General features: G+C 35.8%; 1 protein-coding gene across 1 annotated transcript in view; it reads right to left on the bottom strand.

Moving 5' to 3' along the window:
* HMCN1 (hemicentin 1) overlaps positions 1-19998 on the bottom strand; it is a 297578-nt gene that overhangs the window by 33470 nt on the left and 244110 nt on the right. Inside the window, exons 83-92 of the mRNA XM_053693857.1 lie at positions 19505-19718; positions 15213-15347; positions 13401-13591; positions 12334-12415; positions 11138-11407; positions 5956-6126; positions 4525-4695; positions 3941-4111; positions 2768-2938; positions 1441-1611 (exon numbers count right to left, since the gene is read on the bottom strand). Coding sequence (XP_053549832.1) covers positions 1441-1611; positions 2768-2938; positions 3941-4111; positions 4525-4695; positions 5956-6126; positions 11138-11407; positions 12334-12415; positions 13401-13591; positions 15213-15347; positions 19505-19718 — 1747 coding nt within the window. The remainder of the gene's footprint in view (positions 1-1440; positions 1612-2767; positions 2939-3940; positions 4112-4524; positions 4696-5955; positions 6127-11137; positions 11408-12333; positions 12416-13400; positions 13592-15212; positions 15348-19504; positions 19719-19998) is intronic.

Here is a 19998-nt window from a genome sequence, read left to right as displayed (position 1 = left end):
TAGTTTTGTCAAGGATCTCAGTGTGGGTTTAACTGGAGAGTTCCCAAGAGTGCTGGCCTGAGGTCTGACGAGGGCAGTGCCAGGTGCCAGCTTCACCCTACATGGCCTTATGACTTACTGCTCTGTAACATTTCAGCACTGCGATGACACTAGCCTGACATATTTTATGCATGTAACAGGCAATTTAATCTATTTTCTGCCAGTGATGTGTTTAATTGAAGGCAGACTGGCAGCAGCAAATTTAAAGGGACTTGATAATCAAAAGTGAAATGTGCATCAGCAAAATACTTGTAGTAGTATACACGATTCTAGTAAACCCTATCAGTGTCTTATGCACTTATGTCTGTTAAGAGAGCGAGCACCAACTATATAAGCAGGTGCAGTGTTTAAATGATGCAGGTGCAAAAGGCACAAGCAGCATATGTGCGTATGCTACTGAAACAGTGATATTGTTTTTTAGAGACATATGTACTACAAGTATACAAGTGTATTGCATAAATGCTTGTATTCAAAATTAAAATATACTAATATGCATTTCATTTTTACTATTAAGTCCCTTAAACTTTTTGTTTAAATTTGAGTCTAAGGGGCCTATTTATCTAAAGACCGCTGCTCCATAACCTGTCCGCCTTAGGGGCCCTAAATGGGCCCCTAAGGATTAGCTCTTTCTAAATGTATGCTCAGAACTACCATTAAACCAACTGCTAAACCAGCTATTTTATTTAGTCTGCATTGTCTACCCTAGGGACAGCTCAGACATCTTTACACCTTAAAGGGACATTATACACTAGATTTTTCTTTGCATAAATGTTTTGTAGATGATTTTTAAAAAATTTATAGTTTTGCTTATTTTATTTATTGTTTTTGTGCTGATTTTAGGACTCCTAATCAAGCCCCAAAGTTTTAGAAGTAGATTGCTGTCTACCTACTCCAGCTTGCTCCTGTTTGTGTAAAGGGGAAGGGTGAAGTGTCTACTCTTTTTGCTAAACCGCCACTTTCAGTGGGTGTCTCAACCTAACCTTTTCTAAGTAAGTTTTTAAACAGTTTTATACTGGATGTTTAGATCATTATCTGTGTATCTTATTCTTTATAGTAGTGTCTATTACATGCAGTTATATGAAAATTGGTGTATAATGTCCCTTTAAGCAATGGTGCTTTTTGCAAACCCGTGGACAATCTTTAAAAAAACCTCAGGATTGTGCGGTTGGTTCCCTTTAGGCTAACTGTTAGATATTAACCTCCTAGATAATTTAGTATATCTGTAACAGAGAACACATAACTGCAACTTCATTGTGCTTTAGGATACAGGAGGACTTTAAAAAGCAGAGGAGACAGCTTTACAGTGTAAGGACCATTCAATTGCATGATTGCAAATAATAATATATTGTGATGTAAAATCCTGAATTCTATGTCCAATAAACCCCACAGAAGATGACTCACCAGGACATTGCTCAGTGTTGCATCTCTGTGTCTCGGTATCAGTTCCAGCACAGTCTCTCCCTCTGTGTGATGGGGCCGGGTTATCGCACGCCCGGTATCTTTTCACCTGACCTCCGTTACATGAACGGCTACAAGTTCCCCACAAACTCCACGATCCCCAGTTACCATGAACTACCAAAGAGAAAATATAGCAGCTAAAAATGTCAGTGAAATGTCAGCACATACAACAAGGCTAATTACATTACATTTATAATGACTTTTTTGAAAAATAAAATTGAAAAATTTGCTGATAAAAGTACCATCTATACAATTATTACCTTCATTAGGTATGTGTGTGTGCCTGAGGCTCTAAATTATTAGATTTTTTTGTGTATATCGTCCAAGGCTATTAATTGAAAGTGCTGCTGCCCATGAATAAATAAAACTAAAGAGTTTTGTGATTTAGTTATAGTCTACAATAATAAAAAAAAACAATCTATGTACTTTTTATCAAACTGACAACATTCTCTTGGTATCCTTAGCTCTGAAAGGCTCAGGAATGTGCACACATTTGAGGGTGATTACATTGTTACAAACATTATTACAAACACTAATACCACATAGTGCTCCTGAGCTTATTTCAGTATGCTGCCCTCAAAAGGAGTAAATTTTCAACTAGACATGCGCATTTGGGCTTTGGATAAATGCAAATTATCATTATTTGTGCCAATTCATTGTGTTTGATATACGAACAGCCAAATACATTACTGAACGAAAAACAAATGATTGTTTGATGGATTTGTTCATTTGTTCATGCCATTTGGTGCAGGAATATGGGGAAGACATTATATTGTCTAGTTAATAAGCTCTTTTGTTTGTAATGATGAACAGGGGGTCTGACCATTCATTTGTCCATTGGCCCCTGTACAATCCTTCTATAGCATTACTAATGGCTAAGGACAGCCAGTTAGGCACTAAATGCTGGATTTTAGTCACACAGGAGTTGTATTTTCTTTTAACACTGAAAAATAGATTCTTTTAATTGTTCAAATCCTATAATGTAATGTTTTGTTAATATTAATTGTCTGTATAGGCTGTTCCCATTAGAAATAACAGTAACAATTTTGCATACAATATTCACCCAAACTGACTGCTGCATGGTCAAAATTCAGCCAAACCAAACGTTTGAAAAAATCCAAAACAAATCTAGTTTTAACCAAGGATACAAATAGAAATATCTTTATTTTAATAGAAGTAAACTGAAAGTATATTTTCTATTTGAATGAGGAAACTCACATTTTGACTCCCATGTCCCTTGCATAAGGAAGTGCTGTTGGACAATACTTACTTGGGCAGGAATCCCTATTGCAAACCTCTGTTTCAATCTCATTCCCTTCACATTTGTAGCCGCCATGTTGCGGAGCTGGGTTAGAACATTCTCGGGCTCTCTGACGAAGGCCTCCTCCACATGACAAACTGCAAGACGTCCAGCTACCCCAAGATGACCATCTCCCATCAACTGATTAAATATAAATGGAACAACTTAATGAGGGCAGCAGAACTGTCAAGCCAATTAAAGACCACATATGCTATTTCTAATGTTACGTTATATCATATTGAGACCTCAGATCTAAAATAACAGAGAACAAATTCTAATACTAATTTTAAGCCTTAATTTAACCAACTGTAATGGTAATTAGTCTAATATTAGGGGTCAATTTATGAAGCAGCGGATGCTGCTTCCGACCAAATTCCGCTTCAGTTCTGCCTGAAGCGGAAGTTAAGAAGCAGCGGTCCTAAGACTGCTGCTCCTTAACTCGTCCGACACCTCTGAGGTGCCGGACAGCAATCAGCTTGATCGAATACGATCGGGTTGATTGACACCCCCTGCTAGCGGCCGATTGGCCACGAATCTGCAGGGGGCAGCATTGCACCAGCAGTTCACCAGAACTGCTGGTGCAATGATAAATGCCGACGGCGTATGCTGTCAGCATTTATCGATGTGCGGCGGACATAATTCGCTATAGCGGATCATGTCTGTCTGCACCATGGTAAATATATAACCCTTAGAGTCAGCTCTGCACATGCCGCTCTATATATCTGTAATTCTTATTTGCAAAGTTTTCCACAATACTCTACTCTTGCTTATAGATCATCAAATTCTACAGTGACTTCTACACAACAATTCCATCTTACTCCTTTTGTCACTAGCCCCCTTGTTTCATTCTTTTTTTCACTACATTTCATTTACATCAATCTCCTGCTAGGTTGTAGACTCTAATGTGCAGGACAATCATAACCTGTTGTCTAGGTTTTTTCTCAGTCTCTTAATTTTAGCTCAAAAGACCCCTCTCTATAGTATTTAAAGCTGTTGTGTTTATTAAAAAGTGATCATAATAATAATAACAATAATAACAATAACAATAGTCTTCACTGCTTAAGTTTAGGATTGTTCAATATATTGTTAATTGAATTAGAAATATAACGACAATAACATAACAAGCATTATTGTTCATTTCACCTGGACAGGGTCTGTCATTGCATATCTGCATCTGAGCATCATGTCCGTCACATTGAGACCCATCAAATGAGGGAGAGGGGTTATTGCAGAGTCTTACACGTGTCTGAGTTCCTTTTCCACACGTCTTGCTACATGATTCCCAGGCTTGCCAAGAACTCCACATGCCATCAACTAACAAAAAAGGTCAAATATTTGATTATCTTCCGAATTGAAGAGCTTTTTCCACTGAATGTCAGAACATCTGTTCAGTAGTTAACATACAAATCAAGAAACTATAGTAACATAATGTAGCCAGTAATTAATACATATTCACAGTTTAAGACTTAGAGGATACCGACTGATCCTTCTACAGCATGACAGTGAGGCTCCCCAGAAGAGAGTACTAATTTAAGAGCATTAGAAAATCCCAAGTTTTATTTATTTATTTTTATGTATAACATTATTTATACTTTTCTATGCTTGGGTTTTATGTTTTTCTGTTTTGTACTTTTCGCATATAAAAGAATCCCTTTACAAGCACACACATGGACTTTAAAGTATTGATTCCAGATATCATATTTCCGCCCTTACAAAACTGCTATTACCTGGGCAGGGTGTCTCATTACACACAGCAACTTCAACAGCTCTTCCATCGCATGATTTTCCTCCTTCGTGGGCAGGAGGGTCATTACAAATTCTCACCCTTGTTCTTTTGCCACTTCCACATGTTCTTGAACAGTCTTCCCATGGACTCCATACTGACCAGTTCCCATCAACTAAAATAGAAACATAAGGTTTCTGTTAAGATTGTTAAGAGCATTTAATTATAAAAGCCATAACTCCCAACTGTCCATTATTTTGGATGAAATGTTCCTCTAAAGTAATATTCACCTGTCACTTCCAGCCCATAAAAATTCCTAGAATCCCAACTGCTACTGGGGAAATTTGCCTGCCTTTCTACATGTATGCAATGCTGTTTGTTTGTATAGCTCACAAGAAAGTGAAATTCCTTGATTGTGTGTACACTGATGAACATATGTTTCTGTAGAAGTGGGTATGTGTCAAGAAAGCATATATCACAAATATTCTAATTGTTTGCTGCAGAGCACACTGTCTCCGTTTAGAAGTCCACAAAATGTTACTCACTTTAATAGTATAAAGATAACTCTTTAGCTTATCTTACAGAGTATTGTTATGAATGTACCATGTTGTTGTTCTTACAATCACCTCTAGGGGTGCTGTATACTGTGCTGTACATTGTATGCAGTTTGTCCTCAGCCAGCTTCTGTAGTGACTGTGCTATGCATGTTGGGCTCAGACATAAACCCTGTTTTCCTGGTTCTGTTTTAGAGTCAGGAAGTGCAGACATGTTAGTTAGAGCTACAGAAGTGCATGCTTACTACATAGAGTCCCCCTGTTTCCCTGTTTTGTGTTAGAGTCAGAAAGTGCAGACGTTGAGTTAGAGATGTAGCTGTGACATGTGTTTGATCACGTGCTGGCAGTGTCCATCATATATGAGTCTGGTTACAATAAATAGCCACTAGAAAAGACACTGTATACTTGTACGGCTCTTTTACTGCAAATATGTCAGTGTGGGTGTGATGAGAGGGGGAAGTAACGTCACCGGATGGGGGCGAGGTTTAGGGGATTGATTGTCTATGTCACAGTTACCAAGTTAGATGTGTTGTACAATCTGTATACTTCTATGCCCTGCAATAAAATAGCATTGTACCTTCTATGCTGTGTCCTGCATCTCATGACAGTGGGCATTTTAAAGGTTTGGGGTTTACAATGCCACTTTAAAACCAGGTGGGTCAGAACTGTTTGTCTAGTCATCTTATATATGAATAGGATATTGGAATTTGTGTTCATGCTAAAGTATTGTATCAGCTTTTCAATAATGTTGATTTGATAGCTACAGATTTTGTTAAAACTATTGAAAGTGGAAAACTGTTGCTACTAGTATAAAACCTCATTAAGTTCCCAAAGCTTTATACTGTCAGAATTCATAATAAAGGCTTCAGATGGTGTGTTACCTGGACATGGCTTATTCAGACAGTTTCTGGTCTCCATCTCTGTGTCCTGGCAGTTAAGTCCACCATTTGCTGGAACAGGATTGTCACACAGTCGGATTCTTCTCTGAACTCCCCGACCACAGGTCACACTACATGGTTGCCAAGGAAGCCAATCAGAGAAGCCCCCATTCACTGAAACACAAGGGATCAAATCGCATATTAATATGAGGAATTAGGGTACTAACAATTACTAGATATCAATAATTTGCTGCTAAAAGCCATTACTGTTAAATGATATTGCAGAATCAAATATAAATAAGATATTGTGTTATGAACCTACAGAACAAATCAAACAGTATTACAATGACAGTAAAGGAAAAATTAAACTTTCCTTTTATAAGTTCAGCATGCAATTTTAGACAATGTCAATTTACTTCTATTATCACATTTGATTTGTCCTATGGATATCCTTTGTTAGAGAGTAAATCTAGGGAGGCTTATAGGGGCTCAGGAGCATACAGATGTCTTTAGTAATCTATGGTAGCAGTGTTTGCAACTATGTATAACATTACTATAAAGAATGTTGCAAATTCTGTTGCCAGATGGCTAAAGGCACCCCCTGAGCTCACCTAGCCTATAGGAAGCAAGTCATCAATATAATCATAATAGCTATAGGAAGCAAGTCAACAATATAATCATGATAGCTAGAGAAAGCAAGTCAATAATATAATCATAATAGCTACATGAAGCAAGTCATCAATATAATTATGATAACTAGAGGAAGCAAGTCATCAACATAATCATGATAGCTATAGGAAGCAAGTCATCAACATAATCATGATAGCTATATGAAGCAAGTCATCAACATAATCATGATAGCTATAGGAAGCAAGTCATCAATATAATCATGATAGCTATAGGAAGCAAGTCATCAACATAATCATAATAGCTATAGGAAGCAAGTCATCAATATAATCATAATAGCTAGAGGAAGCATGTCATCAATATAATCATAATAGCTAGAGGAAGCATGTCATCAATATAATCATAATAGCTAGAGGAAGCATGTCATCAATATAATCATAATAGCTAGAGGAAGCATGTCATCAATACAATCATAATAGCTAGAGGAAGCTAGTCATCAATATTTTCATGGCAGATAGAAAAAAAGTCAACAATACATTTGTTAACCAAGTCATCACAAGAACTGTAGAAAGTAAGACATACGTATTTTCATAATAACTATAGAAAGGAAGTCATCCATATAGTTATGACAATTATAAAAAGCAAATAATTAGTATATTCATGACAGTTAAAAAAAAGTTATGTGAAGCAAGTCATTATGAGAACTGCAGGAAGTAAATCAAATCATCAATATATTCAAAACAACTATAGGAAACAAGAAATCAAATTATTTATCGCAGCTATAGTAAGTCATCACTAGAACTTATAGTAGATACTTAATCATTTATTCATGACAGCTATAAAAAACAAGTCATCGATGTATTATCAACAACTATGGGAATGAAGACATCAATATAATCATCACAACTATAAAAAAGAAGTCATCAATAAATTAATAACTATAGAAAGGAAGTAATCAATGTATTCATGGTGATTATAGGAAGCAAATTATCAGCTATATGGAGTAAGTAACCAATATATCCATGGTGACTATAGGAAGCAAGTCATCAATATATTCATGGTGACTATAGGAAGCAAGTCATCAATATATTCATGGTAACTATAGGAAGCAAGCCCTCAATATATTCATGTTGACTATAGGAAGAAAGTCATCAATATATGCATGGTGACTATAGGAAGCAAGTCATCAATATATTCATGGTGACTATAGGAAGCAAGTCATCAATATAATCATGATAGCTATAGGAAACAAGTCATCAACATAATCATGATAGCTAGAGAAAGCTAGTCATCAATATAATCATAACAGCTATATGAAGCAAGTCATCAATATAATCATGATAGCTATAGGAAGCAAGTCATCAATATAATCATGATAGCTATAGGAAGCAAGTCATCAACATAATCATGATAGCTATATGAAGCAAGTCATCAATATAATCATGATAGCTATAGGAAGCAAGTCATCAATATAATCATGATAGCTATAGGAAGCAAGTCATCAATATAACCATAATAGCTATAGGAAGCAAGTCATCAACATAATCACGATAACTAGAGGAAGCAAGTCATCAATATAATCATAATAGCTAGAGGAAGCAATTCATCAATATAATCATGATAGCTAGAGGAAGCAAGTCATCAATATAATCATGATAGCTACATGAAGCAAGTCATCAATATAATCATGATAGCTATAGGAAGCAAGTCATCAATATAATCATGATAACTAGAGGAAGCTATTCATCAATATATAATCATGATAGCTACAGGAAGCTAGTCATCAATATAATCATGATAGCTATAGGAAGCAAGTCATCAATATAATCATGATAGCTATAGGAAGCAAGTCATCAATATAATCATAATAGCTAGAGGAAGCAAGTCATCAATATAATCATGATAGCTATAGGAAGCAAGTCATCAATATAATCATGATAGCTATAGGAAGCAAGTCATCAATATAATCATGATAGCTATAGGAAGCATGTCATCAATATAATCATAATAGGTAGAGGAAGCAAGTCATCAACATAATCATGATAGCTATAGGAAGCAAGTCATCGATATAATCATAATAGCTAGAGGAAGCAAGTCATTGATATAATCATAATAGCTAGAGGAAGCAAGTCATCAATATAATCATAATAGCTATAGGAAGCAAGTCATCAACATAATCATGATAGCTATAGGAAGCAAGTCATCGATATAATCATAATAGCTAGAGGAAGCAAGTCATTGATATAATCATAATAGCTAGAGGAAGCAAGTCATTGATATAATTATGATAACTATATGAAGCAAGTCATCAATATAATCATGATAGCTATAGGAAGCAAGTCATCAATATAATCATAATAGCTAGAGGAAGCAAGTCATCAATATTTTCATGGCAGATAGAAAAACGTCAACAATACATTTGTTAACAAAGTCATCACAAGAACTGTAGAAAGTAAGTATTTTCATAATAACTATAGAAAGGAAGTCATCCATATATTTATGACAATTATAAAAAGAAAATAATTAGTATATTCATGACAGTTAAAAAAAGTTATGTGAAGCAAGTCATTATGAGAACTGCAGGAAGTAAATCAAATCATCAATATATTCAAGACAACTATAGGAAACAAGAAATCAAATTATTTATGGCAGCTATAGTAAGTCTAAAAAGAGAGAGAGATGCACTCAGCTGGGACAGAACAAAAGCTAGAAAATCTTCTGTGCCTGTTCATTTTAGGGTGCCACTCAGGGTGCATACTCTTTTAGCACACTATGCTCCTTCACAGAGAAAAAATATCCTGTAGCATATCAGTCTGACCCTGCCCAATGACAGTCCAGCACTGAAATACTAGGCAATTCCTCTCTGAACAAGAGAAACAACAACCCCAGACGATCGTTTCGGGCTTCTGTGGGCCTCGTCAGTGAGGTGCAGTCGCATCTCTCTAAGGGCATGTGTGCAAGGAGTCCACGTCTGGTTTCCCCTTTTTCTCTTAGGGAGACCCAAGAGCAATTTGCATAAATATAAAAAGAGAGAGAGATGCACTCAGCTGGGACAGAACAAAAGCTAGAAATACTTCTGTGCTTGTTCATTTTAGGGTGCCCCTCAGGGTGCATACTCTTTTAGCACACTATGCTCCTTCACAGGATATTTTTTCACTGTGAAGGGGCATAGTGTGCTAAAAGAGTATGCACCCTGAGTGGCACTGAAAATGAACAGGCATGGAAGTTTTTTTAGCTTTTGTTCTGTCTCAGCTGAGTGCATCTCTCTATCTTTTTATAGCTATCTTTTTATAGCTATAGTAAGTCATCACTAGAACTTGTAGGACATACTTAATCATTTATTCATGACAGCTATAAAAAAACAAGTCATCGATGTATTAACAACTATGGGAATGAAGTCATCAATATAATCATCACAACTATAAAAAGGAAGTCATCAATAAATTAATAAAAACTATAGAAAGCAAGTAATCAATGTATTCATGGTGATTATAGGAAGCAAATCATCAATATAATCATGGCAACTACAGTAAGCAAGTCATCAGCTATATGGAGTAAGTAACCAATATATCCATGGTGACTATAGGAAGCAAGTCATCAATATATTCATGGTAACTATAAGAAGCAAGTCCTCAATATATTCATGTTGATTATAGGAAGAAAGTCATCAATATATGCATGGTGACTATAGGAAGGAAGTTATCAATATATTCATGGTGACTATAAGAAGCAAGTCATCAATATATTCATGGTAACTATAGGAAGCAAGTCCTCAATATATTCATGTTGATTATAGGAAGAAAGTCATCAATATATGCATGGTGACTATAGGAAGCAAGTTATCAATATATTCATGGTGACTATAGGAAGCAAGTTATCAATATATTCATGGTGACTATAGGAAGCAAGTTATCAATATATGCATGGTGACTATAGGAAGCAAGTCATCAATATAATCATGGGGACTATAGGAAGCAAGTCATCAATATATTCATGGTGACTATAGGAAGCAAGTTATCAATATATTCATGGTGACTATAGGAAGCAAGTTATCAATATAATCATGACAACTATAGATAGCAAGTCATCAGCTATGCAGAGCAATTCATCAATATCTTCATAACTATAGTAAGCAAATCTTCAAAGTATGATTATGATTCTTTATTAATAGGTTGTACACTCCCTCCTCTTGTTTAGGGGGAATTATTTGAATGCCTGCCATTTTGTTTCAATCTTAGATTTAGATAAAATTACATATTCTCTAATACAAAATGAAAGCTTTTTTTAGATTCAACAACCCTGCAGAGGCAGCAAAGCCCAGAAATGTCTTCTTGTAAGAGCTGCCAATTAAGCAACATTTTTAGCCATTTAATTAAAAACAATTTCCAAAGTCATGATATTAATCACAAATGGGAGAAGACTTAAAGGGGTCATTGAAATAAGGAGTTTGTTTGATTGATGTTAAGAGAACCCCTAGGATCAAGCATATTTAATGCAATGAGCTATTGCCCTTCTAAGCCATAACTATAATGTAACTATGGGAAACCATAATCAGCACCTTGAACAGTGAAAGCAGCTTTAGCCACTGATGCTCCCAGGATATTGGCCGCTTTGCATTTGTACACTGCTGTGTCCTCTTTCTGAGCAGCAACAATTTGTAATGAACTGTTTGACAGGACGACATGTCTGTTATTTCTGGGGAGAGGATGATCCTGCTGGGACCAAACAATGTGCGGTGTTGGTTCCCCTTCTGCTTGGCAATTTAGGACCACAGATGCTCCTGCATCAACTGTTGTGTCTAGAGGGTGGACTGTAATAACTGGCGCTCCTAGGGAAGAGACAAAATACAGATTTATAGCCTATAAGTGACATTGAACTCAACATGACCCCCCCATTTAACATTTATTACATAAATATATGCCTTGTATGTTTTTCAATCATCATGCCTAGTTTTCACGCTCCACAGAGAGGCTGAAGTGTATATTGCATACTTAGGTATGCTGCCGTTTGCTTGACATCACTACACGCTACACAGTGATTAGTTAGATCAGGACACAGGCTCATTTACAACTGGCCTCTGAATGTTCACATCAAAGGAGACCAGATAAACATATTCTAGAAGGTTTTTTAAAGGGTTTATCCCTGAAAACTTGTAAAATAGCAAACTGCTTCTAATCTGCTTTTTTCAGGTAAATTTATTAAAATGCAGTGCTTAAAGGGACATAGAAGTCAAAATTAATGTTTCATTTACTTCTACTAGCAAATATATCTCTTTCTCTTAGTCTCAGTTCAGCTGCCCTTTTATTCCTATTCATATAGTAAGTCCTTACTATAGCAGCTATTAAAGGAACATGGGAATTATAATTAAAAATTCATGATTTAGAGAGGTATGCAAATTGAAACCTTCAAGTTTAACTCTCTTATAAAATTGACCTCACTGTCTTGGTCTCCTTTGTTGAAACTTAGCTCCTTTGCATGAGAGCATACTGAGGTAGGCTCAGGAGTGTTCATGTGTCTTGAGCACTATATGTATAACATTGTTATTAACATTATTGCAGACACAGCTGCTATTCAGTGTTCATGACGTGTACAATCTTGAGACTACTTCAGTATGCTCTAATGGAAAGGAGCCATCTACAATGGGAAGTTTATAGCAAATATCGCACCAAACTCAAGTTATTATTAAAATCAATTAACCACACTACAGTATTATAATAAAAAAAGGAAAATGGAAGAAAATTAACTGAATCTTACTTTGCAGCGTCAGCCTCACGCTACGTTCTGTTACACCAGCATCATTTGTTGCTATACAAGTGTAGTCCCCAACGTCTTCATTCTACACATCAATAAAAATTATATACAGGTTTATGCCCGTTAAATTCTCACTCAATATGTTTATTGCTCTTATGGGAATTACAAAACAGAGACATTACATGTTTCACGTTAAGAACTTGCGTTGAACTCATGTCAATCTCTCACTCATACGCTCTTAAGAAACAACAATATTACATATTATTTATTATATATATATATATATATGTATATAGTATGCATACATATATAATATAGATACATATATATCACATAAAAATACATATATGCCTTTAAGAGTATTGCCTTTATTTAAGAAATATTTAACTCTGCTGTTTCATTCCTAAGCAGTGTTCTTATCGAAAGATTGTGTCTATGTATGTGGGGTGCTCAGACAAAATGCTGATGGAGAGAATACTGAAGCACATTTGTCCAAGAGACTGTGTTTCGATGTCAGCCGAGGGCAGATACGCTCCAGAGTACTCTGTTCTAATCAGAGCCTTGGGCGCCGCAACTGCCTCTGGGAACCTAACCATGGGTCCCACCCCCCACAACGTGCTTTTAACTATCTGTCTATCTGTCGGTCTGTCTATCTGCCTGTCTATCTTTCGATCTGTATCTATCCTTATCAATCTATCTGACTATCTTTTGATCTGTATCTATCCTTATCTATCTATCCATCTCATGGCCAGACTGTTATCCGATGGCCATTTGTCTGTCAGAATATTATCCGTCACACAAATGTCAGTCAGACAAATGTCCATTGGATAACAGTAAGGCCACTGTGTGTGGGGGTACGTTGGTGTGAGTGTGTCTTTTTTTTAAACTACAAAGGCTTCAGGATAATCTGCATAAGGTTAGGACCTTGGAAAATACCTTATAAATACTTTTACAGTACTAAGAAATAAAATAAGAGAAGGAGGTTAACGTTACAGTACTAAATACAAATTAAATTAATTAATTTTCTTATTGAGTAGTAAATATATAGCACAACATACATAATGACTTACTTCTGTGTTATAGATTGCAAGGGAACCATTGTTAAACTGTTTAATTCGCCTGTTTAAGGGAATACTTTTTCCTTGTTTACTCCATTGAATCCTTGGAGGTGGGTTTCCTCTTGCTATACAGTTCAGTATAACATTGCCTCCCAAAGGTACATTTTGTACAGTATAATGAGCACCAATCAGTACAGGAGGCTCTAAGAAAATCCACAATACAGTCTATTACAATGATTATATAAAGAAAATTAGATTACTTTAGTAAAAAAAAAATTGAAATGCTCTCTGTTAAAATAATGATAAAATATGGATATTATTCTTGTAAAAATCTTCAATGAAGTCTGTTATAAAAATAATTAAAAAAAATAAAGATTATTTTTGTAAAAAACAAGTAGAAATGCAACTGGTATGAGGCTTATTAAAAAGTGAAGATTATTCATGGAAACAATCAGTCAAAACTAGAAATTATTCTCTTAAAAAAAATCCTCCCATGCAACCTGTTACAATGATAATAAAAATTTTTAGATTATTCTTGTATATAAAAAAATCTTCAATACAATCTGTTTAATTAATTATTTAAAAATGTAGATTATTCCTGTATAAAATAAACCCAATACAATATGTTACAATGATTATAAAAAATTAAGATTATTTTTAAAAATCTGCAATAAAATATTTTAAGAATGTTAAAAAAATTGAGATTATTAAGGTCAAAAACAATTATAATGTAAATGTAATTAAAACATGTTAACTGGTTTTATGTAAAATAAATATCCCCAATGAAATCTGCTACAAGTATTATAAAACAATGGAGAATATTCCTGAAAACGACCCTCTGCAATGCAGACTGCTAGAATGTTACAACATATTGTGTAACAAATATTGTAGTATGAGTTCTGTCCCCTGAGTGTACCATAAACATAAAAATAGCATTTTGGATTAATTATAAAAAAAATGGTGACTTTTCTCTTTAAATAACCCCCCCCCCTTGCAACCTCTTATATTAATATTTTAAAAAAATAATAGATTATTCTTTTTCTTGTATAAAGAAAACTGCAAATCAACCTGTTACAATAATAATTAACAAAGATTATTCATGAAAAAATGTAAACAAATATAACCCAAATGCAATACAATACAAGGATTATTTAAAAAATGGCAATTGCTTATATTAAATTTTTTTATTATGAAATCTGTTAAGAATATTATAACATTTGAGATTATTAATGTAAAGAATAATTAAAATACTTTCATTGTATTATAAAAAACATAATCTGAAATGCAAAAATTTTAAAAATTTTGTGTATAAACAAATACCCCCATAACAATGTTACAATTATTATAAAACAAAGATTATTGCTGAAAAAAACCTGTAACGCAGTCTGTTATAATGATTATTAAAAAAATGGAGATTATTGTGCAAAAACATATTGAGTACACCATAAAAAATAGCAATTTTAAGCTTTTTTGTTTGGCATATTTTGAAATAATTCTAAACTTTTATGGCTATTCTTTTATGAACCAAAACCATAAAGATGACTGGACCATAATTTCTTATATTCTTCACATATAAATAGAAGTACTTTTTAAAAATATATTATTAAGTGAGAAATCTGTGAAGTTTTGGTCACCAACCATTCATTATGTCTACAAATAAATCCCAGATGTTAATTCCTTTACTGGTTTAATTATGAGACTAATTAAAGATTAGCACAACAGCCCCAAAACATTTATAATCACTAAGACAACATTGGCATTTTGAGAACTGGCAATATTTTTTTTTAAACGGCCACCAGGCTTTCAAGACAAAAAAATACTCACCTTTTACAAACACATGCACTGTTGTATTTATGGAAGACACAAGATTAGCTGCTGTGCATGTATAGGCACCAGAATCTTCATTTGAAACTCTCTGAAGAGCTAATTCGCCTGGCTCTGTAAAATGACCAAGGGGTACTGCAATGGGGAAAATATTGTACAAAGAGTTTACTACTAGGCATATTCAGTTTTACAAACATTCATTATGCCCAAATAAGTATTTCTTAGCGAGATAAAACATCTGCACATTCCATATTGTACAGCAAACACAAATTTGTAAACTCATTGATAAAAGTTGTCTAATCAGGTTCATTGTCTTTAGATATTGAAGTAATAGTTTGAAACACGTAGTAAAGCAAAGGAAGAAAGAATAAAGGAAGAAAAAAGAAATACAAAGCGTAAAATGATCATTCTTATTCTTGGCTAATTGTTGATACACAGAATATAAGTGTTAGTTTACATTGGATAGACAGGCACTTCATAATGTCATTGAAAAAGGTCCATCAGCACTTAGCAGTGAGATCATAGACTCTATGATCTCACTGCTAAGTGCTGCTGGACCTTTATCAATATCCTTTATCTGCAGTCGGTTCGCTGCATTGTAGCATTGCACCCTGCCTTGTGCGGTATCGCTGGTATTGCTGTGGAATATTTGGTTGGCGTCTGACGTCATCACCTTAAGCTGTTGGTTGTGTGCTGAATGGCGGGTTTGGAGCGGCTGCTCGAAATTGTGCATACTTCATAATGTCACCTTATATGGCATAAAAAGTCACATGTTTCTGATGAACTGTCTACAGTTGGAGCAAGACCATTAAATATCAGGTTATCTGTTATGGAATTAACCTTGTATAGGAACATAGATTTATCTAACTCAGAAATCTGATCAACTGTAACTTCTACAGAAGATATTTTCTATTACATTTCGGTTTGATTTGCATTAAAGTACTTGCAGTAGTTATCTTATAATCCTGGGAGATGTTATGTAGGTACAAAGTACATTTGTGGGACAGAAGTTTTATTTTCTAGAGCATTTTGTCTTGCACATTAGCTATAAAAATTAAGGGTTATAAAACAAAGTTTTCAATTAAAAAAAAAATCAATTTACTTCTACTTTCAAATTTTTCTTCGTTCCCATGGTATTCTTTCTTGAAGAGATACAAAGGGTAGAGAGAGCGGCGCCCTCTCTCTACCCTTTGTATTCCAACAGTTTTCCTACACTCTCTGGGACCAAGAGGAGCAGCCTGACCTACTACACGAAAAAGAAGGATATTCCCATCCCTTCAATCTACCATTACTATATGGATACATCACAAAACTCATACAGTAGATCCGTTTCATTAGACTCATAAGTTTATTATTTTTTTGACATTTTATTGTCTCATTTTCAGCGCGCTTTTCTATCCCTACACTGGGATACGATTATTTCTTGAAGAGATACCTGGAGCACTACTTGGCAGGAAATAGCACTGCCATCTAGTGCTCTTGCAAATGAATAACATTCTTGCAATTCTGGTGACATACAGTATAGTGATCCAGACACGTGCCCTCTCCTGAGGTTACATCCCTGCTCTTCAACAAAAGAACAAAAGAAAAAAGTTGTAAATTACAACGTTGTTTAAATTTGCATGCTCTATCTGAATCATGGAAGAAACATTTTTGGTTTCATATCCCTTTAAGTTCATATTCCCAAGTTTTGAAGAATGATCTTTCAGTTGGGAATGGCTGTGCAAAGAGACTAAAAAAGAGGGGAAAAGTATCAGACAAGTGAATCGGTATATCATCTTATTATTTAAAGAGCTATGAAACCCACACATTTTCTTTCATGATTCAGATAAAAATTGGGTTTCATATCCCTTTAGAGGGACATAGAACACTATCGGCTAGATTACGAGTCTTGCGCTATGGCTTTTAACTCTGAAAGAATGGGCATTACAATGGAATGGCCAGGAACGCATATTACGAGTCATATCGGTATAGCTATACCGCAAGCATTTTAGCCTGTAACGCAACGTTTATTCACTCAAAAAAATGACGTTTGAGTGTGGGATTTTCATAGCGCCGTATTACAGGTTGTGAGTTCCAGCTAAAATGCTTGCGTTACAGCCTATACCGACACGATCCATACCGCCATCTGAGACCAGTAGTTATGGATTTTGAGTAACAAAAATGTTTCACAAAACTCATAACTAAACTGTTATAAAGAACACTAACACCCATAAACTACCTATTAACCCCTAAACTGCCACCCACCCACATCGCCAACACTATTTAAATATATTAACCCCTAAACTGCCAGCCCCCGCATCATAAGTACTAAACTAAACCTATTAACACCAAAACTACCGGCCCCCCACATTGCAAAAAACTCAATTAAACTATTAACCCCTAAACCTAACACCTGTTAATAGGTTTAGTTTAGTAGTTACAATGTGGGGCTGGCGGTTTAGGGGTTAAAATATTTAAATTTTGGTACCGGCGAGTGGCGGATTAGGGGTTAATAACTTTATTTAGTGACGGCGATGTCGGGGAGCAGAGCATTAGGGGTTAATAGCTTTTGTTAGTGTCGGAGATGTCGGAGAGTGGCGGATTAGGGGTTAATACATTTTATTTAGGTGTCGGCGATGTCGGGGAGCGGCGGATTAAGGGTTAATAACTTTATTTAGTGGCGGCGATGTCGGGGGCGGAGGATTAGGGGTTAATAACTATTTAGTGGAGGCAATGTCAGGGAGCGGAGGATTATGGGTTAATAGCTTTTATTAGTGTCGGCGATGTCGGGGAGCGGCGGATTAGGGGCTAATAACTTTATTTAGTGGCGGCAATGTTGGTGGGTGGCGGATTAGGGGTTAATAACTTTATTTAGTGGTGGAGATGTTGGGGAGCAGAGGATTACGGGTTAAAAGCTTTTATTAGTATCGGCGATGTCGAGGAGCGGCGGATTAGAGGTTAATAGCTTTTATTTAGTTGTCAGCGATGTCGGGGAGTGGCGGATTAGGGGCTAATAACTTTATTTAGTGGCGGCAATGTTGGTGGGTGGTGGATTAGGGGTTAATAACTTTATTTAGTGGCGGCGATGTCGGGGAGCGGAGGATTAGGGGTTAATACCTTTTATTAGTGTCAGCAATGTCGGGGAGCGATGGATTGGAGGTTAATAACTTTTATTTAGTTGTCGGCGATTTCGGGGAGCGGCGGATTAGGGGCTAATAACTTTATTTAGTGGTGGCAATGTTGGTGGATGGCGGATTAGGGGTTAATAACTTTATTTAGTGGCGGCGATGTCGGGGAGCGGAGGATTAGAGGTTAATAGCTTTTATTAGTGTCAGCAATGTCGGGGAGCGATGGATTAGAGGTTAATAACTTTTATTTAGTTGTCAGCGATGTCGGGGAGCGGCGGATTAGGGGCTAATAACTTTATTTAGTGGCGGCAATGTTGGTGGGTGCCGGATTAGGGGTTAATAACTTTATTTAGTGGCAGCGATGTCGGGAGTGGAGGATTAGGGGTTAATAGCTTTTATTAGTATCAGCAATGTCGGGGAGCGACGGATTAGAGGTTAATAACTTTTATTTAGTTGTCGGCGATGTCGGGGAGTGGCGTATTAGGGGCTAATAACTTTATTTAGTGGCGGCAATGTTGGTGGGTGGCGGATTAGGGGTTAATAACTTTATTTAGTGGCAACGATATCGGGAGTGGAGGATTAGGGGTTAATAGCTTTTATTAGTGTCGGTGATGTCGGGGAGCGGCGGATTAGGGGTGTTTAGACTACGGGTTTATGTTAGGGTGTTAGGCTTAAATGTAACTTTCATTTTCCCATAGACATCAATGGGGTTGCGTTACTGCGATCTCCATTCTGCACTTCAGGTGTTAGTTTTTTTTCTAACACTTTCTCCCCATTGATGTCTATGGGGGAAAGCATGCACGAACACGTCAAATCAGCCTTTGGCTTTTTGTGTGGTATGGAGTTTAACGCACTATAACACACAGCACAAGGAGGCTTTTCACTAACTCGTAATGGCAGCGCTATGGAGAGTGAAATAATGTAATAATTTTTTGGCATTATTTTCGCACCCTGTTTAGCGCAAAACTCGTAATCTAGGCGTATGTGATTATAAGATATTTCTGTTGCCTTGCAATAAAATAATAGTCAGTAGAGCGTGAACATTTTCTGAATATATTAACATCTTGTTTGATGTCATTTCTTTCAATACTTAAGAAGAAGTAATTAAAAAAATTAAAACAGATTTGTTGAAGGAAAGGTTCATATTTTAATGTTCATTACCCTTTTTTCATATTCCCTTACCTGGTAGAATTTTGTCTTTAAAAGTCCATATAATCTGAGGGGGAGGATTTCCAGTTGCTTTACACATGAGCGTAAGCTTTTCTCCTGCATTCAGAGACACATTTTTAGGGAGCTCAGTAAAGGACGGGTAGGTCTGTAGGGTGAGGCTGACAGTGTGATCATCTTCCCCAGCTTCATTGTGAGCAGAGCAAGTGTAGGTGCCAATATCATTGTGCTACATAATAAATATAAAACACGTTAATAATAAAAAGTGTAACCTGTCATTGCACATAACATAGATTGATAAAACTGACTGAAGCATAGGGAGCAGACACTGTTTTACAAATGAAACACATTACAATTTTATTAAATGGCTTAATTCTTCAGGAATTGAAGAATATGAACAGCAGCTGGGGGGGGGGGGGGCGTTAAACTGAAAATAGTATTCCCTACAAATGTGTTAAAAGGAGTCTAAACTGAAATGTGCATGAGTGGATTTCAGTTTTACGTTGGAA

Source organism: Bombina bombina, chromosome 10, assembly GCF_027579735.1.
Source record: "Bombina bombina isolate aBomBom1 chromosome 10, aBomBom1.pri, whole genome shotgun sequence".
NCBI lineage: Eukaryota > Metazoa > Chordata > Amphibia > Anura > Bombinatoridae > Bombina > Bombina bombina.
Note: the sequence above shows the minus strand (reverse complement) of the source record. Positions and strands in the feature narration are given on the sequence as shown.